The following is a 21,018-nucleotide window of genomic DNA, read 5'->3' as shown; positions in this document are numbered from 1 at the left end:
ACCAGGCCTGTATTGACAGATGGTGACGGTATAGTTTCATTTTTTTTTCGTTGATATCAGATGCTGTGGTTTAACAGTAAAGAATTGAACATGAGTTTAAATATACACTAATTATTAAACTAACTATACGTTATATTGTAGTTAAATATCTTCACTAGTCGAGGCACTAAGCAACCATGGCTAGACATTATGGAAGTGCAGGGTGGAAGCGCAAAAAACTGCAGTTCTCTGAGTGTCCACTTAAAGCTGGCTCTATGAAGCTCATGTCATGTGTTAGACTTCAACATGGCTAAGAGTTATGAAGGGATTTACATGAATAGGGGCGTGATTGATTGAACTGATTGACATGTTGTAGCTGCGTGCCAGGAGGTCAAATGCCTGTCTCAGCTCCACCTCTTTGCCTGTGTCTAGGTCAACTGAAAGTACGGTTGAGCCAGCTTTTTCAACATGGCTGCCGCCGTCATAAGGCTTCAAAAAGCCTCTTCAGAAACCAATGATGTCATTCACTAAGAAAACTTCCATGTTTTAAACAGAGTTTGGTTTACTCTAATAAGAATTGCACACTAAGAGATTGGGCTTAACTTTTATGGGTTGTTCACTTTTAGAAATACTAACTTTGGTTCCTGGATCATTACCAGAGGCAGCAGTTTAAGAGTAAAAGTCTTCCTTTGTTTTGTAATTGACAGGTTTTGCTGCTAAAGCGGATGCATTAAGTGTTGTATTTGCATCAACACTTCTACAAAGCAAGGGGGGGCTGAACTACTCAGATCACACTTAGGAAAAACAAATCTATGAACTGCTGGTCTTTCATGTTGTGATCATCAAATGTCACTCTTAGTCATGGGGAATATTTTCATGCACTAAAGTGAGTTTATGTCTCACTAATGACCCACGCTTCTCTGCTTCTTCTCCCTGTAGGTGTGCTGTATCTGCAGTACGGAGACGATACCAAACAGATCCGCATGCCTAATGAGATCACCAGCATCGACACTGTCAGAGCTCTGTTTGTTAGTGCCTTCCCGCAGATGCTCACCATGAAGATGCTCGAGTCTCCCAGCGTGGCCGTCTACGTCAAAGACGACATGAGGAATATGTACTACGAACTCACTGATGTCAGGTAATTACATTTGTGTGAGATAAACAGAATTCAACACTGGATGGGATGTTTCATGTAAATAGCACAGCTAAGGGTTATAATGCTCCATAGTGTCAGTCTTGTTTCCTTTTTCTCACTCATGTTAAAACTTTGTAGCTTTAAGTTATACGGAGATGAAGCTTTATTGCAAAATACCTCCAATATACCTCAACAAAGTAAGGAGCAGCCTTTTGATGACTTCCGTGCCTGTTGCCCTCCCTCCTGCAGTGAAAGTTTTGACTCCAGAAAGTTTGAGCAATGTCAGGTTTGACTTTTTGCACTTCCCGAGGTCCTTTTATGCTTTTAAGTGTAGTTTCAAAGGTGTCGTGTGCCATGCTGAGAGTATCATTTACAAGCATGGAAACACACATAAACTATCTTGCTGCTTCTTCTTGTTCTTTGCACCTTCCTGGTTTGGTATTCACTGAGATATCTTATCCGAAACGCAGCACATTCTTTGTACACAGATAGCATAAAGCCATTTGTTTTTGTCTTAAGCTGTAGCATTTCTCCAGAGGATAAAGTAACTTTGCCCTGCTGTCGCTGGAGTCCCTGCCCAAGTGTACTGTGTACTTTGTGACTAATTCTTTATCTGGGCTGTAAAAAAAATGCCCCGTGATCTTTTAAGGCTGGTACAGGTAACCAGGGTGCAACACTGAAGTGAGAGAGTGACGGCAGAAAGAAAGGAGGATCTATTCTGCGTTAATGTAGTCGAGCCACATTTCAACACAGTATTAGTCGATGTTTTTATAGACTTAAGAGATTTAGAGGAAATGTCATATACCAGAGGACAGACTGAGCCTCTGTCAGGGTATGTGCCCTTGGCAGGGCTGCTAAAGAGATCCAGGCTCCTCAGGCAGGATCGGCCTCATTCAGATGGTGATATCTGGACTGCTTTTTTACCATTGGGCACCTCTACCCCCTACAGGAGCATCACAGACCACTCCTGCCTGAAGGTCTACCACAAAGACCCAGCACAAGCGTTCAGCCATGGACCAAGACCTGCTAACGGCGATGCCAGGGTGAGTACTTAACCGACACACAGAAGTGAAAATGACGTCAGCAGCTGCTGTGGGACAACCGGGCATGTTGCAGATAGATTATCCCAGCCTCCAATTCATCTCACTCTCACATCCTGTTTGCACTTAAGGGAAGGAATGTCCCCCTGCCTCTTCTTAATCCATTCAAGGGGGTCTCATATTGTTCTCGAAGGAACATTGCCCGCACACTCTGCTGCTGCTTCCTTAAAGGACAATCAGACTTGAATCTCAGGGCTTTTTTATTTGCTCAGTCTTCCCCCAATATCTGCTTTAATCTCTCACACTTGTTCTGAATCCAAGCATGTTTGTTCCCTGCTGATGTAACAAAACTACCCCCCTCCCCCTCCCCAAAGAGCTGTTTCCTCAAATGTTCCTCTTTATATCCTCCACTCTAATCCGTCTGACCCTTTATCTAACCTGCTGCGTCTCTCTGCCTGCTGCAGCACCATTGTGATACTGCAGAAATGTACATTAACCCTACCCATAATCCCATTTTCACATTCTGTGTGTGTCACAGAAATGTAAGGTGAAATTGATAAAGTCTAAAGGAATGACAAGGCGAACATTATGATGGTATAAGAGATCTTGGTTCAGATTATGTCATGACTTAAAGGCTGGCAAAAATCTCTTTCACTCTCAGATGAGTTGCTGCAGCAGCTCTCTGTGACGGGGGTCCTTCAAGGGGAAGTGCACACGAGACATTTCAGAGAAAAGATGGCAAAACAAGATACAAATGAAAAATTGAAATGTCTATTTAATAGTGCAAATAGTTCAAAGGCAAAAGGGTTGCAAACTGGCAGCAGCAAGAGAGCAGAAATTGTGTGCAGGTGTATTTTCAGGCCATTTTTACAACTGTGGAATTTGCTATATCAGCAGGATTGCAAAAACACAACTTTTACCGGTAAACTGAGACACACATTGAGCGAGGCAACTTTACAAGGGCTCTTGTGCAAACATTGTGGAATCTAGGCCTGAGGTAGAGATAGGCGGAGGAGGGTTGTTGTCATGAAGAGGTCAGTAACTGTTTAACCAGTCAGTAATTGACACAGATAGACAGACTGGAGGTGGTTGTAATATGAAGAGGCCAGGCGAGTGAAGATTTAGAGGAAGTTTGCAGCATTTTTCTAAAAGTATTAAAACATTTTTTAACATCAACTTCTGTTTTAAGGCATGTCTTTTTTTCTCGGTTGCTGTAAAACTTGAGCCAAAACTTTTTTGTTTTTCTTCTTCAGAGCAACAAGAAAGACTTTTTTTTTGTCTTGGCAGCCGCTTTAAATAATGACATAGAAACCCTGGCACTGAAACCAAAAGGGCAAATACAACAACCTAATAAGCTGTACACCTGTTCAAACACTTTATCAGGGGGGGTTCTCTTCGCATCTGTTTGGGCTATTCAGTATCCTCTCGCCTTGTTGGAAAACCAGGCCTCGGATCAGATTCACTAAGACATCCACAGCTACTTCTGTTATCGATCGAAGCTCTGTGGCCAAAAAGAGATGTCTCCGGCTCTGTAAACATCTATCTTATTCGTGTCAGACAAATCTTCAAATCAGACAAATCTGCAAATTCACCCATGCGTGACTTGATAAGTAGAATATTCAGCTGACTATTGGAATAAAGAGGCATTTCCTAGAACTGAAATCCACTCTTCAGTCGTGTTTCATCAAATGAAAGAGCAGAGAAACATTTTGAAATATTAATCCACACTCAGGAAAGGGATTGTGCCCAAAGCAGTGCTTTGTATTTATAGAATAGTAAATAGCGGCTGTCAGACGTGATGTTATGTACACACTGCTGGAGAAGGTGTTTTGTCAACAGCTGTAGTCATTGTCTCATCTTTTGTCTTATTTCTTCAGGTTAATCTAATTAATTAAGGTAATTATCCTGAATTGATAATTGAGTATTTGTTTTGTTTTTCTCAGAATTATTATTAGCTGTATTATTATTATGTGCACAGCGGCATAGGACAGCACATCCAGACCAAGACCCAGCTATTGTAGTGGCTGATTTATGCATGTTTGCACACTGCATCATCTCTATCTTTATTGCCTTCCTTTAAAGCTCTAAAGTTCTTAGATTCGGTGTTTCATCTCCAACACAGGAAGAGATTGGGACAACATTATGCACTCTTACCAGACATGCTGCCCTCATTATTTGAATCTTAGGAGCACAAAGTCCAAGTCCACAAGTCAAATTTATACCAAATGTTTTTAACGCGGCCTCCCAGTAGCCTGGCATGCACACACGTGTTCATTTTCTTGACTTAGCTCTTCTGTTTTGTCTCAAAGCTGCAGTTTATTACATTGCTGAGATGAAAACAGAATGTCTTCATAAAGGGAATGTATTTTATGGATATTTTAAGAATGGCTCATGTCCAGGTGGTGTAACATCTGTTTGTGATTGATGAGTTCTATGTTGGAATTGGCAAAGAAATGCAAAAGGGTAGCTCTTTTGTGTGTGTGTCTGGGTGCCTTGGATAGAGAAAGTCATTAGGGTCTGATGATAGTCTACGGTGGCTCCGTGCGTCTTGGGTTTCCTATTATGTGTTTTTGTTGCTGGGAAGACCAGTTGCTGCCATATTTACGGGTTGTGTGTGCTTTCACTGCCAGCAAGCTTCTTTTTTCCCCTTTTGTTATCACAGCCAAGCCTCAGCCCTTTGTTACTGTACACTTTGAGTAGTTGTTTTTTTTCCAGAACTACACGCACACACCTATTCTCACACACACCTTATTATTTCCTTCACTGTATGGAAATCTGTATCTGCACTGGGGGAGAATACAAATAAAGGTTATACTGAAAAAAGCACAGTGCCAAAACCTGCACCTGAAGTTTTTGAAAAAACCCTGCATGAGGTTTCGACTTGTCTTCTTATGTAGGTGTAACCTATGAGTCATACCTTGGAGGAACAATAGGTTGTTTGTCTGACAGGAACTGAGAGTTAGACATGAAGAAAGATAGACTCTGCTCTGAGTGACACTCCTCAGAACACCACATATCCCAGATCAGACCTATACTGACATTTTGATACAATATATTGGTTCTGCTTGTTAACACACAGTATTGTTTACTTAACCTGCATTTGCATCAAGCTTGACATTGAAAAAAAATATCCCATGCAGTGGTCATGTTTGTAGGTTCGAAGCTGGTAATTTTATCATGTTTTCCTTTGCTAATGTTTGTTGTGGAAGTTTTCTGCTACTGGTGAAGAATGAGACTTTTGCTGGCCGACAAGGTTTTATATTTTCTTTGCAAAGAAAAGGTCGATCAACACATGAGAGGTCAGAATGAAGAAAGACCCTGAACATGGGGAGACGTAGCACAGTATGAGAATATAACATTAGCACAACTGGATAAAATGCATTGTGTTAACTTCCTAGAATGTCAGTGGTTCAGAAATGCAACCTTAGCTAATGCTTGCTACAGTTAGCAAGGATGTATTTAATTGAGATCTGTTTTGCTACTTGGGACTTCAACTTTACATTTTAGACTGAAAGGCTATGTTGTTTTTTTTATTGAAAAGTTATATATTCAATGTAGCAAGCCAACTAGCCAAATAAGTATTAGCTAACAAAGCAAAAATGTGATGAGACACTTCTTGTTTATGTTGCGAAACTCCACACAACAGGTGACTTACCTCTGCTGTGAACCTGTAAAACTTCAATCTTCCAAGTTTTCACTTTTCAACCCCTTTTCTCTAAACAAGTCCCTAACTCCTGAAAGCCACTCTAATTAGGTTTGATTTAGTACATTAGCACTCAATGCTGCCTTGATGAGGGGGTCAGGCTTAAAAACAGTGATCCAAATCAGCAGGCTGTTTAAATAGATCTTGTTGCAAATTAACCAACTACCTCTTAGCCCTGGAGGTGTACAAGTTACTCTTTTCTGTGTATAGTAGCCTTGCGAGAAGCTATTTTCTGGCTCCGGAAAATTGCTGACAGCTTTTCTTTTTTTTGTCCTGGAAAAACAACAGTGTAAACTGAGTTAGATGGATGTTTTTGTTTCAAGGGCAACCACATCCAGACAAAAAGGATATACTGAAAATAAACAGTGGCTGGAAAGCTCAAGCAGTCAGAGTATAATGCAGTCTGATTTATTTAACACCCTTAACTGCATATTTTCTGGACTTTGTATGATTTTTTTTCAGTAAAAAAAAAAAACTCTTTTATGTTTGACGCCTCTCTATTTGCTTTTATGTTTTTCCAGATGCACAGTGAGATGGTAAATGCTGCTCGTGATGGCCCGCACCCTCTCAGACAACCCCCCATGGGTCCCCCCCCACACCCTATGCAAGGAGCAATACCCCCATCTCCTCACTCCATGCCCCCATCCCCCTCCAGAATCCCATTTGGCCCACGGCAGGGCTCTTTACCTGCCAACTCCACTATCCCAAGGGAACGGCTGGCTAATGCCAACCCTCCGGCACGCTCCATCTCGCCGTGTCCCAGTGCCATTCTAGAGAGGCGGGACGTCAAACCCGATGAGGACATGGGGGGTAAAAGCCACAGTCTATCCAGGGGAAATGAGGGCTTGTATGCAGACCCTTACTTGCTCCAAGAGGGAAGGATGAACATGGCTGCCCACGGACCACATCCCAATCCTGGGCTTGATGGACCAGAACACATGGGGGGATTTCATCGTGCCTCCATCCGCTCCACAAGCTCTTACGGAGGTCCCAGCCCCACAGACAGTATTGATCACCCCTCACTTTACAGGCAGAAGTCTAGGAACAGCCAGTTGCCTACTTTGGGCTCCAAGACACCTCCCCCATCCCCTCACCGCATGGCTGAGGTTCGCATGATTGACATCCATGGTGGGCCTCCTCATGGCCTTCCACCTCATGGTGTGCCCATGGAGAGAAGCTCACCTGTGCGCCAGTCCTTCAGGAAGGAGGAAATGACAGGGACCAAGCCGAGGAGCAACATGGGATCGCCTATAGTTGCCGAGCTCCAGGGTCACCTCCAGGGTCCCATACCGCCCGCTGGCGACCATCAGACACGGTAAGACAAGCAGCAGGGGACCAATATAGAAAAAGAGATGTTGGGATTGTTAAAATTGGGATTAAGATTTTGCATGGGAGCATGGACTAACTCTGCATCCCAGTTTCACCCTAACAATGAATTGCTGGTTTCCAGTCCCTTGATCTGACACTGTTTCATCATCCATGACTGAAGAAGAATATAACATCTCTCTCACTGTCTTGAGCATCAGTATGTGCACATTAAAAACAGCAGAACAACTCACAGTTTATACATCAGTTTGGTTTGTTTGAACAACCAGTCCTGCTTATCTGACCTTTATTTTCACAGTAAACTTTGGAGCTTACAGTGTTAGTTATTGTAGCGTATTTAAACTCTTACATAGTCACCACCACCGAAACAGGATAATACCTGGAGTCCCTTTAACCCACTGTTTATTTTTCCATTAGTCTGCTACAGTTGTTCTAAAATCAGTCCCTGTGTAGAGTCTATTCAGTTTGGATAATCCATCAGGTGTTTTGGTTCCTGGTTTAGGTTTGCCAACTTTGACCAAGAGCACATAAACATTGAAAGAGAGCAGGGAGACGCTTGCCACTCAGCCTGGCAAGAATGCTTCTCTTAAAAAGGAGGTTAAAGGGGATATAAGCGCACCATGGAAAATAAAGATAATATTGACAAAGTTGTGTAAGGCCCAGTCAGTCAGTCAGACAGATCAGGTTGGACCACCTTGGCAGCTAAAACCCCCCTCTTAAGAAATTCTCTGGGAATGTGGGAAAAGAGGAATTTGACAGGGAAAAGTACTATACCTAACTTTCAAAATAAACGTTGTCCCAACACTCAGCACTCTCTAGCTGTCAAAAGGTTTCTCCATGTTAAATATGCTGTATCACTGAGGTTTGGGTATTGTTGTTTGTTGTGTCTGTCCATTGTCTGTAGAGTTAAAACCACAGTGTGTCCTCAACTGGCCCCACATCCTCCTTCAAGATAAATGATGACATCTGAGAACAAAAGTTGCTCTCCCCTAGGCTCCCCAAGCCATGATATTGTTAAGCTCCACTATTTACCCGTGTGGTGTTGGCCTTCTTACAGCTATGTAATTTTAAGAATTGGCCTTTATTCTCTTCTAAGCGCTGACACACTTTTGTTTTATTAAAAAAAGCAAGACAACTTGAACACCCTGGTTGTAGACCTTAGGGTTCTTTTCTTTGCTTGAGTCATCCATCTTGTTTACTCCATTGAGACTCAAGCTTTTTTTCTTTCTGTGAAAAGACTGAGTCAAGTGCTGCAGCGCTGTTATAACTCATGAGCAATTGATTTGAGTCAATATTTACTCAGGACATAATTGCAAATCATTTACAAAACAATCTCCAGTGTGTAATCCCATAAAATAACAGCAAGATTTATGGTACTGTAATTAAAAACAATCGATTACCCTGTTACAGCCCTCCACTTCTCATTCTGAGCTCATTTTTTGCTCTGGTGGCAGCTTGAACATCCACCAGGCCTCAGTGATGAAAGTAGAATTTTCTGGTGTTTCTGCAGAGTGCGAATGAAGGCTATGGAGCAACAGATTGCCAGCTTGACTGGTCTTGTTCAGCATGCACTTTTAAAGGGGCCAGACACTAGTGGCAGCAAGGAGCCTCCAAGGTAAGCAATCACAGAGGAGGGCAGAGTGAGGCATTAGGGGAAATGGAGTTTCTAATGAAAGGCGAGGGTGAGGAAAGATAAAGTATTCCTTTTGATGTTGACATGTCAGACAGGTTAAATAGCATCCGTAGGTTTGATTGAATCTGATGTTAAAGTAATCTGCTCTCTAGATAAATGGTTTATGTTTATCTGGTTGTATTCCAACTCTTTGCACTTGGATTGTGTCTGTGCAGATTTTGTTAATGTTTGTTAAACTATAAGGTCTCCTTATGCAATGAATGGTATGTTTCTGTGCTATATTGAACACTGATGAAGCTTGTTAACTTCATTAACATCATCTTAATCGCTCTGGTTTGTCAGTCTTTCCCATCATACTTTCTTGTAACGTGTTTGTTGATACTAATACTAACCTTCAAAGTCTAAAGTGCTCCAAAATACTGTTTTTCCATAACCTTAATCCTGCCCTTAACAATTTTTTTTCTGGCTGCAGTGAGAGACCACCGAAGACGTCATCTCCAGCCCACAGCGCCCATAGCTCAGGTTAGTTTCACTGTAATCCTGTTCCATTTCATTACTTCTTCTTTCCCTAGACAAGAGTCTTAGCGCCATAATGTCTTGTGCAGACAAGCCCACACATCAGTGTCAGTCAACAGTCTGCAATGAGCAGCGCTGGAGGGAGGGAAAACAAAGTCAGGCTTCTGCGCTTGTCATCGGTTCATATTTACTTACAGTCTTTTCGCCTCGCGCATCTAGTTTAATCGGAGATAAGAGGCGCGGGCCAGCAGAGCTAACACAAGCAGCACTTCTTAAAACAAGATGCATTTACTTTTCAAGTCTGCCAAGACTATTCACCAATGCAATCTGTGTGGCCGGATCTTGATGTGATAAAAAGATCTATAACCTTACCAGAGGCAGAAAGAGAAAAACAACACTATTCATCTGTCTTGAGAGCTAATCTCTTGATTTGTGACAGATTTCATATGTAGCTTTCAGAGGGATTTACTTGTCATGTAATGCTTCAGTGACTCTTCACAACATCAGAAATGTTACAGCTACATCAAACATGAGAATTTTCACCCGTTTCCCCCAAATGTGTCTTCACTGTCACCGCAATGCCTTCACTTTTTTGACGGACAGTCTGTCCCCAAGGCTGAAAACACCAGCAGCAGTGTACACTGTAACCTGTACTTCAGGTCCAGGCAGCTGTCAGGTAGTGTGTCAGGGCAAGAGTTTGGGGATTATGAAGACAAAAGTTGGTTCTTTGACTGCCTCAACAGAGGGAGAGTCTCTATGTAAAGGGAGCGTAGAGTACAACATACCCTGACCTATTGTGTAACACAGACTGAGACACACTTTTGTTCATATGCTGGGTGTTTCTAAGATAAAGGGACTGATTGACCAAAACTATTTTATTACTTAGCTCCAGTCTTACCAAAGCAAACCATATTTGTTGATGTTTTTGCCCAACTTTGAAGATATTAAACTTGAGGTGTCTTTTGTGATGATGTCTGCATTAAAAAATGAAACGAGAAGACACAAGTTGCCTCTTCAGTAGGGATGCACAATCTGGATTTCTTGTCAGAATAACCAGTGATTATCTGCTCTTGATGGCTGATAAGATAAACAATATTTATTTTACATTTTTGTACTTTCAAATGTGTGGTTGATGCACACCTCAGGACAAGAAAGGCTAAGATTAAGCAAGCAAAGATGCATCAATATTCTTTACTTACCTGTTTTAACTGATATCGATTGTGTTAACATACACACACCAAAAGCTGCTGCTTTGTATTTCTTTAGTTCGCCTCAGTTGCAATGACGTACCTGAGGCACATGTTTTCCAAGTTGTTAACCTGTTATCCTCTGAAACACTGAAAAAACTTCATATTACACGACTGAGGCTATTTTCACTAGTTGATTAATCGATTAACCAGTCTGGCTGATTAATTGAGTAGATTATTGGCTTCTTTTTTTTTTTTTATTATGTTTTGAGGCTTTTTTTGCCTTTATTGGATAGGGATGCTGGAGCGAGAAAGGAAATGTGGGGAGTAAAGAGTGGGGTAAGATATGCAGCAAATGGTAGAGGCAGGGAGTCGAACCTGCGACAGCTGTAACGAGGGCTATGGCCTCTGTATATGGGCCGCACACTCAGACCACTAGGCCAACGTTGCCCTGATTAATGCCATTTTTTTAAATACTCAGCATTGGCTGATGACTGCACTCATGAGGCTGATTTAAAAAAAAATAAGAACATGTGATGTCTGCAGACACTGCAGGTAGCCTCATCCATGTGGCTACTGTAGAGCATTTCAAATATCCCCTGAATGATAGCACATATTCCCCATCCTAAATGACAGCATATCAAATCTAAAACTTAATATAAATTCAGTTATAATTTTTGGAATAGTGGAGTTTAGTATTGCCTCTGACATAAATATCAGTCATGTTCTTAAATCTAAAATAATCCAGTGTATTTATCTATTTCATGACTTAATTAACTGAAACATGTGACTGGCTAAGATAACCATGTATCTTAGTTTGTAATGTGTATGGTGTGATGGATGTTGTTACTTTTAAATTGTTGCTTTTTATCATATGCAGAAAAAACCTCAACAAAATGATATCAGCATATATATTGGCCATCAGCTGACCTGCTTTCTAATTATTGCATCGGCCGTTAAAAAAACGATAGCGGTCGACCACTGATTTTTACTCTTTTGTCAACTTCTTCTTCTCTGCATGTAATTTTGATTTGCATACTGCCACTTAGTTACTGTGTTGGAATATATCGGCTTGTTAATAAGTTATTAGTTAGTTAATAAGTTATTATAAGTTATCAACTCCACTCTCTCTTAGAAGCCATAGATTGGCTTAATTTAATAGACCAACCATTTGTCAAATGAAGCCTGCCTTCCCTCAGATGACCATCTGATGTTTTCTGATGTATGGTTAATAAAATAAGGAAGGGTCATCAAAGTCAAAAACAAGTGCTGGAGTTTTAGAAAGGACTGAATTAGATTATTACTGCTGTCAGCCATTTAGGCACTCTGACCCAAGCAACAAATATAAGCTTGCTTAGTTTCCATGGTTTCTAGCACTTCTCCGTCTCCAGCGGTGACTAAAATGTCAAAATCAGTTGACAGACATTTCAGAGGTGCAGCTAATATGAGTGCCAGTATATAAATGTGCTTTTAGTGCAGGTGAAATGACAGCCGCAGTGTGTTCAGGCAGTCACTGGGAGACGTTAGGGATATGAAGTCAGAGCAGTGTGATTCCACGTAAACTTTTTTCAGCTGTCATGTATAAATTAGGCTACAAGTTAAGAACGGTCAGAAAGGCTGATAGAAACTGAGTTTTGTGGTTTCGTAATGGACATGTGATTAGAACAAACATTTTAAACGTCTAATGAAGGACACCGTTTTCATGTAAAAGCCATAATTTGTCTTATTACTTCATTTATTCAGGCGGTTCCCCCATCATGGCTCCTAAGAGGAGTGCACCACCATCAGACAAGGGCTCAGTTCCTCTCAAAGCCAACCTTCTGCAGTTCAGGAAGAATGTTTCCGACCTCAGGATGCAGCTCCATCAGATGAGACAGCAGCAGGCAAGACCTCACCCTCCTTCTCCTTTTATTTATTTTTCTGTGCTTGCATCTACACCTTTGCATGTCCCGGTTCAGGTCCTTATAGATCTTTTCCCTTATTTGTGCAGCTCCAGAACCAGGAGGCGTTACGGATCCAGCTGAAGCGGGCTGAGCAGGAAATCAGTGTGAAACTTGCAGAGGCTATGCGAGGTCTAGAGGACCCTGTTCAGAGGCAGAGAGCTTTGGTAGAAGAGGACAGGCACAAGTACTTGGGTCTGGAGGAGTGTGTTCTCACACAGCTCAGGTACTACTGCTCAGAAATGCACTTTTCAGCTCCAGGAACAGTGTGATGTAAAGTCTAAAATGTACCTGTTTGATGTTTGTTCTAGATTTGCTTCCTTTCATGAACGTTTTGCACATATTTAAAAGATATTTCAGCACACACCCATGCAGCTGAATTCAAGGTGCTTCCATTAACTCAAAATACCCAAAAGGCCTCATTTTCATCAGCTCACCTGTTCTTTTCACTCCTGGACTCTTTGACAAGCCAACGCCCTCCAAATTACAGCTCACAGGTTTCTACAGGCAAGCAGCGTCTGCCTCTGAGAGACAGCACACTTGAACAAAGGACTCACCTATGGAGCTAAACTTCTCACTACCTTGCTTTATTTTAATTTCCCTGCTTCTGTTTCCAACAGGGAGCGGTAATTGAATGCTTTTATTTGGATGTTTACAAGGAAGGTCAAACAGCGTTGTCTTAATAAACAACCATAGCAGCTCCTGGAGACTGGGTAATGAACAGGCGGAAGTGAGTGGATTTAGATCTCTGTTACCCTTGGTTTCCAGCCAGTAGTGAGTCAGCAAAACACAGCTGCCGGCACTTTAAATAAGTTTTTGTAATTAGGGCTGCTTGGCTTTAAGACCAGTGGGAGAACTTGGTGTGAAAACCGCTGCCCTCTCAGGAGGAGAACTAAATATATCATGGCCTGTTAGGGCATATTTTGATAGATTTGTAACCCTGTTGCAAAAAGAAAGGTTCAGTACTTACGACTATGAATGTGGGACTTTGTGTAGTAGCTGGTTTGTAATCCAAGGACAGCAGGGCTATAAATGCTTGGCAAAGAAAAAAAACATTCAGGGGAGTACTGATGATAGCGTCCACAGAGCAGGAAAACAACACGCAGTGTTTGTCAAAGTAGTGTGCCATGAACTAACTCGCGTGTCTGCTATCATCACAAGGGCTCAAGTGACAGAATAAACAACACAAATAGAAAATAATAAGAAAGAATGTGTCCAATAAATCCACTTTAACATGCAATGACAGAGCTTTAAACTTATGTAGCAACAAGCAAGATATTGCCAAAGTGGTGCGCAACATTTGATGGAGATTGTGCGATGTAGATATGTTATAGAAGTCATGCCTTAAAGTTACACAGCAGCTGTAGAGGCACCCTTCACTGTAAATCGATACGTTTGTTACAGTGTATGTAAGAAAATATGCATGATGAATACAAATCCCTTGAAGGCTGCATCTTCTATAAACAGTGCTGTATATTATGTAGACTTATTATCACTGTTTTTATCCTGAGGAGGCATTATAACACAACAACAAGTCTGTTTTCTTCGTCCTCATCTGGACTTTCCCGTCCGTCCGATTTTCCCACAGCAGAGCATTTAACACGCGGCCTCCTTATTGCCTTTCTCACTCCCTTTAGGGGAGTTCTCCAAAGGAGTGTTTCTCAAGGGTACCTGGCCACAATGAAACACCATTTTAGTCCCTCTCATGCAATCTAACTCTGCACACAATGTTATCATTTGGCACATTTCCCTGCGGAGCTGCCATTTTCCTCAAGCATTTGGATGGTTGCTTTCAATGCAAGGAAGTGTTTTTTATTTTCTCCACAAAAGGCCTTCAGTCAGTGTGTAAACATTTGTCGCTTGGGGATGAAATCTAATGTGGACTTTGCAGTATATTGTGGAAAGAAGAGGAACCCACATAGAGGACATTTGTATGTGAGTGTTAAGCCTGAGTGAAATATGATCTCTTTATGTATTATGTCCTGAAGTCTGATCTCACCTTTGCCCAACCAACACTACTGTGTGATCAATGTGATAAATGATAGCATCCTGCCCCCTGGTGTTTGTACTGAGTAAATAACAGCCACTAAGTAGATATATGTCACTAACATACACAAAGAAATAGTCTCTATAGTTAAGTGAATTACACAAATGAAGAAATGCAATAATTTGAAACATTTGATTATAACTGATATCCTGTGTTCTTTTCATTGTCTGTGCAGCGATCTGGAGCAGTATGTAGGCTCTCTGCAGAAAGAGTCGACAGCAGCACAGAGAGTAGTGACCCTGAAGGACGTGGAGGAGGGAGCAGTGACTCTGAGGAAGGTTGGAGAATCTCTGGCCGGGCTGAAAGGTGAGGAAACGGACACTATTCTCACTGCTGGAAATGAAATAATGTTTTAGTGGTTACAAACCAGTGACAAAAAAAGAGTACTTTCCAGTGGTGATTCTGAGGGATTTTAAAATAATATCAGGATGGTATTACTTTTTTTTTTAAGTTATATTTTTTTGGCACTTTTGCTGTTATTGGATAGGACAGCTGAAGAGAGACAGGAAATGTGGGGAGCAGAGAGTGGGGTAAGACATGCAGGAAATGGCCATGGCTGGGAGTCGAACCCGTGGCCACTGCAACAAGGACTATAGCCTCTGTATATGGGGCACACACTTAGACTTAGACACTAGGCCAATTGTGGCTGTTATTAAATTAAGTTAAATATTGGAGATAAAGTATAACAGATGAGCAAAAATCCTTAAAATATTTATTTATTCATTTATTTTATTATTATTTTTTTATTGATTATTTAAAAGGACTGTGCATATTAATGAACACTTCTGTAAATATGCCAGAGTTAGCCAAAAGGCTAGTTTACATCCGTAGTTGCCAGATGTTTAAAAGGCTCCTTAAAAAGATCAAGATTAAACAAAGATAAAATAGAATAAAATAAGATCAGAATAAGAAGGTAGAGGAGAAACCAAAACACAAACTAACAAACAAACAAAAAAGAGAAGAAAAGAAAAGTACAAATAGCACCATGGGATTAAAAATGACTAAAAGCTACATAAGGAGATGATATGACAGTCTTTGAGAAAGTGTCCATGGACATAAAATACACAGAGCATGACAATCAGGAAACCGTAATAAGGAAATGTTAAAGAAGACACATGCAGACACAACAGGACAACATTTAATAGTGGTGTACACAAAATAGTTTGCTTTGGCTCCATTTCAATGTCAGTGTACGTCATGTTTTTGTGTCAAATGTATGCAAAGATTCATTTAACTAGTTCAAATACTGTTCAAAGCTCTAAACTCTGGTTATGACTTTAATAACCAATTTTGCCAGATTTTAATTACACTGTTTCCGAGGTAGATCTTGAGCTGATAAAGTCAACACATGATAAAACTAAATTAATTTCCCTTCACTATCAGTCAGTCATTTTGCTTATCTGAAACCTTGGATTATCCTTCCTCTGCAGCTTGATAAGCCAGAGTGTTGTGCTCGTGACCTTCCAGGAAACAATATTCTTTCTCAAAGATGATACATTTTTTAGTTTCTGGATGAATGTGTTTTAGAATAATTGTTTCCAAAGCCTTTTGAAGAGCTACAGAGAAGCAAAGCACCTCACTAAGAGAGTAATCCTCTAAACGTTTCGCTGTTGTGATGACTTATTTAAATGCTGCTCTCAGGCTTTTTCACAGGGTCATATATAAGTTAGGCTGCTGTTAAATTAAGTCTCTGTAATCTCTATTAAAACATAGAGATCAATCAACGATACTATCTGCATATTTCCTTGCATCTTCCTCTAGGAGAGTTCCCGGCCCTACAAACCAGAATGCGGGCTGTGCTCAGGGTGGAAGTGGAAGCAGTCAAGTTCCTGAAGGAGGAGCCTCACAAGCTGGACAGCATGCTGAAAAGGGTCAAGAGCCTGACAGACATGCTCAGCGGTCTGAGAAGGTACGGTGGAAAGATGGAGAAAAAAATATGAGTGGAGATAAAAGTATGAATATAGAGGAGAGTCGCTGAAGTACGGGGGCAGAGAGTGAGAGGGGGGACTTGAAGATGAAAACAAAAAGCGCCCCGCAGAGCTCCTCACACGGGTCTATGATGTGGGAGATTGTACTGTTTGATTATACTGGCAGGACTGACTTCTTCCCATCAGAGAGGCCATTCTGTGCAGACGGAGGAGTGTGTTGATGTACTTCCATCGCCTTCACTGAACTGATAAGTGAATTAATTTGGTGAACACTGCGGCACCTCATTTCCATTTTAATATGTCACTGATACCAAAGTCTTGCTTGGGGTTTCGCTCACTCTCTTTCTGTGACAGGGAGTCACCACGTTACAACTCCAATGACACTGGATTCACGCTTTTCGTGGTGCTCTCACGAATGTATCGTTATTGTAGACTTGTTTGGATTCCGCTCAAAGTGCACCGGGCTCTAATGGTTTTTAGTAATGAGGAGGTGTTAGCAAGTTATCAACTACTCATTTTTCAAAGGGTGATGCTAGTGTTGTCATACAGGGTTGTTAGTATTGGTCTTCAGGTGTCACAAAATCTGTTTATTTTTTAATCTCACACTACATACCGCTGCTGTCTGACAGAAACCTTGTATCTCCATATTTCGTTATTTTATTTTATTTTATTTATTTATTTTGGTCACTCTTTGTGCCTCTCAGTGGGCATCCTGGGGCGGCTGTGGCTCAGTGGGTAGAGTCGGTTGTCTATCAATCGGAAAGTTGGCGGTTCGATCCCTCGGCAGTCACATGCCGAAGTGTCCTTGAGCAAGACACTGAACCCCGGATTGCTCCCTCTGTTGTTCAGAGGTGTGTGAATGTGAACAAATGAGATAAGCTAATACTGATGGTCCCTCACTACATAGCAGCCTCTACCATCAGTGAGTGAATGAGTATGAATGGTTGAATGTGACAAGTAGTGTAAAAGCACTTTGAGTGGTCAGACATACTAGTAAAGTGCTATATAAGTACAAGTCCATTTACCATTACAAAATTTCAGCCAATGGGGGCGCCTTTGGCCTTGGGGTCTAAGCGGGACCCATATACAGAGGCTATTGTCCTCGTCGCAGAGGTTGCAGGTTCAATTCCAGCTTTGATCATTTACTCCACTCATGACTCCCCACATTTCCTGTCTCTCTTCAGCTGTCCTATACATTAAAGGCGAAAATGCCCAAAAATATAACTAAAAAAAAAAAAATGAAAATACAAATTCAGCCAATCAAAAGCATTAAAACGAGCATGCGACTGAATCCCGCTTAGTGTTTAGTTTTTTAAAAACACATGTTTTTTTAGTCTCCTGAAAAGCTGTTGTTTTGGAGATATGAGGTTTCAGACTGACAGCAATGAGTCTGACAGCAAGAGGACTATATTTACAAAATGTGATATACCAATCTGTACTTAACTGTAAGGTTTTGCTTTAGAAAAATGATATCATATCTACCCAGTGTTGTAAAAAAAAAAAGTCTCCAATGAAACTGTTTGATTTTTACTGTTTGTATGTGGTTTGTGACACATTCTGTTCCCTCCCTTCTCCAGAGCTGCCTCTGAGAGCCTTCATAAAGGACATGATTCATCTGCTAATGCCCCGGTGGATAACAGCCCTTCAGCAGCAGCTGCTGCAGCAGCCCCTGTAGAAACTCCCCCAGCATCAGCCCAGCCTGGCCCCACATCAGCCACGCCAGAGCCCCAGAGCTCCACCATCAGATCAGAGGTGATGCCCTCCTCTCCAGTGGTCATCCACCATGTCCAGAGCTCCCCGGTCCACATGCAGCAGTCCCAGCAGTCTGCGGCCTTGACAGCTCAGCCCAGTCCTCCGCTCACCCCGAGTCCCATCCCGGGCAAGAGTCAAGGCCGTGAATCACCAAAGGGGGCAGGCTCAGATCCACCAAGCCCTGCACGTCTGAAGAAGACGCATGGGAACTCGTCGAATAGCAGCAATGGCACTGCCAGCCAGGGTCTTGTTATAGAGGAGCTGCAGAACAGCAAGGACAAGAGCAAAAACAGAGCTATATCCATAGAGGTAAGATTGGACACTGTGGAGCTATCTTCTGGTATTAGTTGTTTAACACGCATTTATTTTGAATGCTGTCATTTCATTCTTTAAAACTCTTAAATTTGTTGTCACAAGATTAAAATCCCCTCACTCAGCATCCTCATAATCACTTTCTGCTTTCTTTTTTTGTCAATTCATCCCAGGCAGCAGAAAAGGAATGGGAGGAGAGGAGGATGAACATGGGTCATTATGATGGGAGGGAGTTTGAGAAGATACTGCAGGAGGCCCAGGCCAACATGATGAAGGGCATACCCAGTCTAGAGGTGGAAGAAAACCCTGCAGTGCCCCCTGTGGCCACTGGAGAGCAACCAGACATCAAAAATAACCCTGTAGAGCCACAGCCAGGTACAAATTGAACACTAAGAAGCACAAATAAGGTTGAATCTTTGAAGTGTACCACCTACACATAATCAATGTATTTATTTTCTTGTCAGAAGAGGCCCAGCCTGAGTCTCCCGCTGACAAAGCAGTCAAGAAGGGGCCTGAGAAACTCCCGAAGCCTGTGCTGGAGAAACCTGCCAAACCTGCACTGGAGAGACCCTCCAAGACTGCCACCAAACCAGCTCCCACTGACAGTTTGAACAAACAGGGGTCTGAAAAAGCCAGCAAGTCCCCACCACCTCCTCCACCAAGGAAGACCTTTAACAGCTCAAGCTCAGGCATGACCACCACACGCTCTGGTGAGGTGGTCTACACAAACAGGAAGGAGTCCGTATCGGCTCAGGTTGGTCTGATAAGAGATTTACTGTGTTCACAATGTAGCTGTAGCTTGTCATGTTATTGGGAATTTTTATGTTTTAATATTTTTATTGTAGAAGCATTTGGAGTGTGTTTGTGTGTGTGTCCTTATTCAAAACTTGCAGGAACAAACCAAACATGAAGTTCCTTTAGCCTCTGTGCAAAAAATCAGTGGGCAAAAAAAAGTGACATAATAAATTAATTAAAATTAACTTATTTCGCATCTTTACAAAGACTTAGATAAGGACATGGATATTCATCTTAAGCCTGTGTGCAGAGTACAAAGCAAGAACCTGGAGGCTACTAGCTTAGCCTGGCATGACAAGGACAGAGGCCACCACCTTTATACTCTGCGCTAGCCCTGTTCTGTTGTTAACTAGTGGATTTTTTTAGCACTGATAAATCATAGAATCAATGAAGTGTTATTGCCGATACCTCTTGCCGATACCTCTTACTGAACGATTGTCACCCTCTCCTAAATTCTAACAGGAGGTTGAGGAAGAAGCTCCACCTCCCTCTCCTCAATCCAAGCCCGCCAAGTTTCCCCCAGAAACCAAGCCGAAGCCAGCCACCCCTCCACCTGTTACTGCTTCTGCGACCAGAGAAGAGGAGGATGAAGGGGACAAGATCATGGCAGAGCTTCAGGTTAGATGCATATACACACTCACACACAAACAGATTCTCTCGATGTCGACAAACGTAATCAGCGTCTACTGATTTCTGCATTGCTGGAGTGGGTGACCTATCATTTCTCCTCATGGTGATTGACTTTCTAGCTTTTGGGGTTTACATCTGTCGCAAAGGTGAAGACACACTCAAACTTCTTTCTTCCTCAAAATCCTTTTCCCCCGTTTTCCCTTCACTTTTCCCACTCTTCAGGTTTTCCAGAAGTGCACAGTTAAGGATGTAGGGGTGAAAAATTTGGTAGAACCCACCACTCGAATTGAGCCACAAATCAGAGAGCTCAGACCCGGGGCCTTAGTGCCCCTCAAAGAGAAAAAGGTAAAATATGCACCGCCGTGCAGCTACACAGCTAACTGCCTGCCTCTGCCAACTCTCTGAAACAATCAATGGCTGTGTCTTAACCCTTAAACAACCTCTGCACCCTTGCTTTGGCCCGAGAGAAACCTGTAACAGCTGTCTTCAAAAAGCTCCTTTCCTTGCTGCCTCAGTTTCCTTCCCTCTTGTGATTCTGCTGGATATCACAACTTGATTATTTCAGGATTAAGTCTGCATAAAATGAAGCTTCTGAAAAGATGCTGTGTCTTTTGCGTGTCTGAAATAGACAGTGATGTGTTTTGCCACTGATTTAATTATTTTCTTGTCCTTTCCTTTTAATCAATAAAGACCTGGGCGCTGTATTCCACAGGCAATTCAATCGTCTTCTGTCTTTCTTTAATAACATCGTCTTCATACAAAATCAACAGACCGTATTTCCTTTATGAATGACACCTTAGAAGCTAAAACATGGTTAATGCTTCTTCTTAGACACCTGTTTTTGCAGACTTGGTTCACTAGAGGTCAGTCTGGCTACTTTGCATGCTACTCTCCCCAACTTGTACTTTTCTAAAGAATCACTTTTCTGTTTCCTTTGTCTTTGCACAACTTCACTTCAGTTTGCTTTCCCAGCTTTACACCGAGATAACCGGCACAATCCCATAGTTATCTTTCACAACCAAGGCTAATCAATGTTCACATTTAATGTCAACCAATGTGACTAAATGAATATATATGTTTAAGTGTGATTAATTA

General features: G+C 41.8%; 1 protein-coding gene across 14 annotated transcripts in view; it reads left to right on the top strand.

The window, feature by feature from the left end:
- si:ch211-285f17.1 (sickle tail protein homolog) overlaps nucleotides 1-21,018 on the top strand; it is a 117,899-nt gene that overhangs the window by 90,322 nt on the left and 6,559 nt on the right. For 6 of the 14 annotated variants that reach the window (XM_034706492.1, XM_034706493.1, XM_034706495.1 and 3 more), the window contains 14 exons: nucleotides 919-1,117; nucleotides 2,064-2,157; nucleotides 6,379-7,172; nucleotides 8,694-8,798; nucleotides 9,289-9,338; nucleotides 12,263-12,402; nucleotides 12,510-12,685; nucleotides 14,682-14,812; nucleotides 16,268-16,415; nucleotides 18,012-18,495; nucleotides 18,672-18,873; nucleotides 18,963-19,252; nucleotides 19,756-19,911; nucleotides 20,146-20,268. In XM_034706492.1, coding sequence (XP_034562383.1) covers nucleotides 919-1,117; nucleotides 2,064-2,157; nucleotides 6,379-7,172; nucleotides 8,694-8,798; nucleotides 9,289-9,338; nucleotides 12,263-12,402; nucleotides 12,510-12,685; nucleotides 14,682-14,812; nucleotides 16,268-16,415; nucleotides 18,012-18,495; nucleotides 18,672-18,873; nucleotides 18,963-19,252; nucleotides 19,756-19,911; nucleotides 20,146-20,268 — 3,092 coding nt within the window. The remainder of the gene's footprint in view (nucleotides 1-918; nucleotides 1,118-2,063; nucleotides 2,158-6,378; nucleotides 7,173-8,693; nucleotides 8,799-9,288; nucleotides 9,339-12,262; nucleotides 12,403-12,509; nucleotides 12,686-14,681; nucleotides 14,813-16,267; nucleotides 16,416-18,011; nucleotides 18,496-18,671; nucleotides 18,874-18,962; nucleotides 19,253-19,755; nucleotides 19,912-20,145; nucleotides 20,269-21,018) is intronic. The other 8 variants (XR_004634530.1, XM_034706490.1, XM_034706494.1 and 5 more) reach the window with 3 other exon arrangements.

The sequence above is a fragment of the Notolabrus celidotus genome, chromosome 17 (assembly GCF_009762535.1).
Source record: "Notolabrus celidotus isolate fNotCel1 chromosome 17, fNotCel1.pri, whole genome shotgun sequence".
Classification (NCBI taxonomy): Eukaryota; Metazoa; Chordata; class Actinopteri; order Labriformes; family Labridae; genus Notolabrus; species Notolabrus celidotus.
The sequence above is the reverse complement of the archived record's forward strand: the minus strand, read 5'-3'. Positions and strand labels throughout refer to the sequence as shown.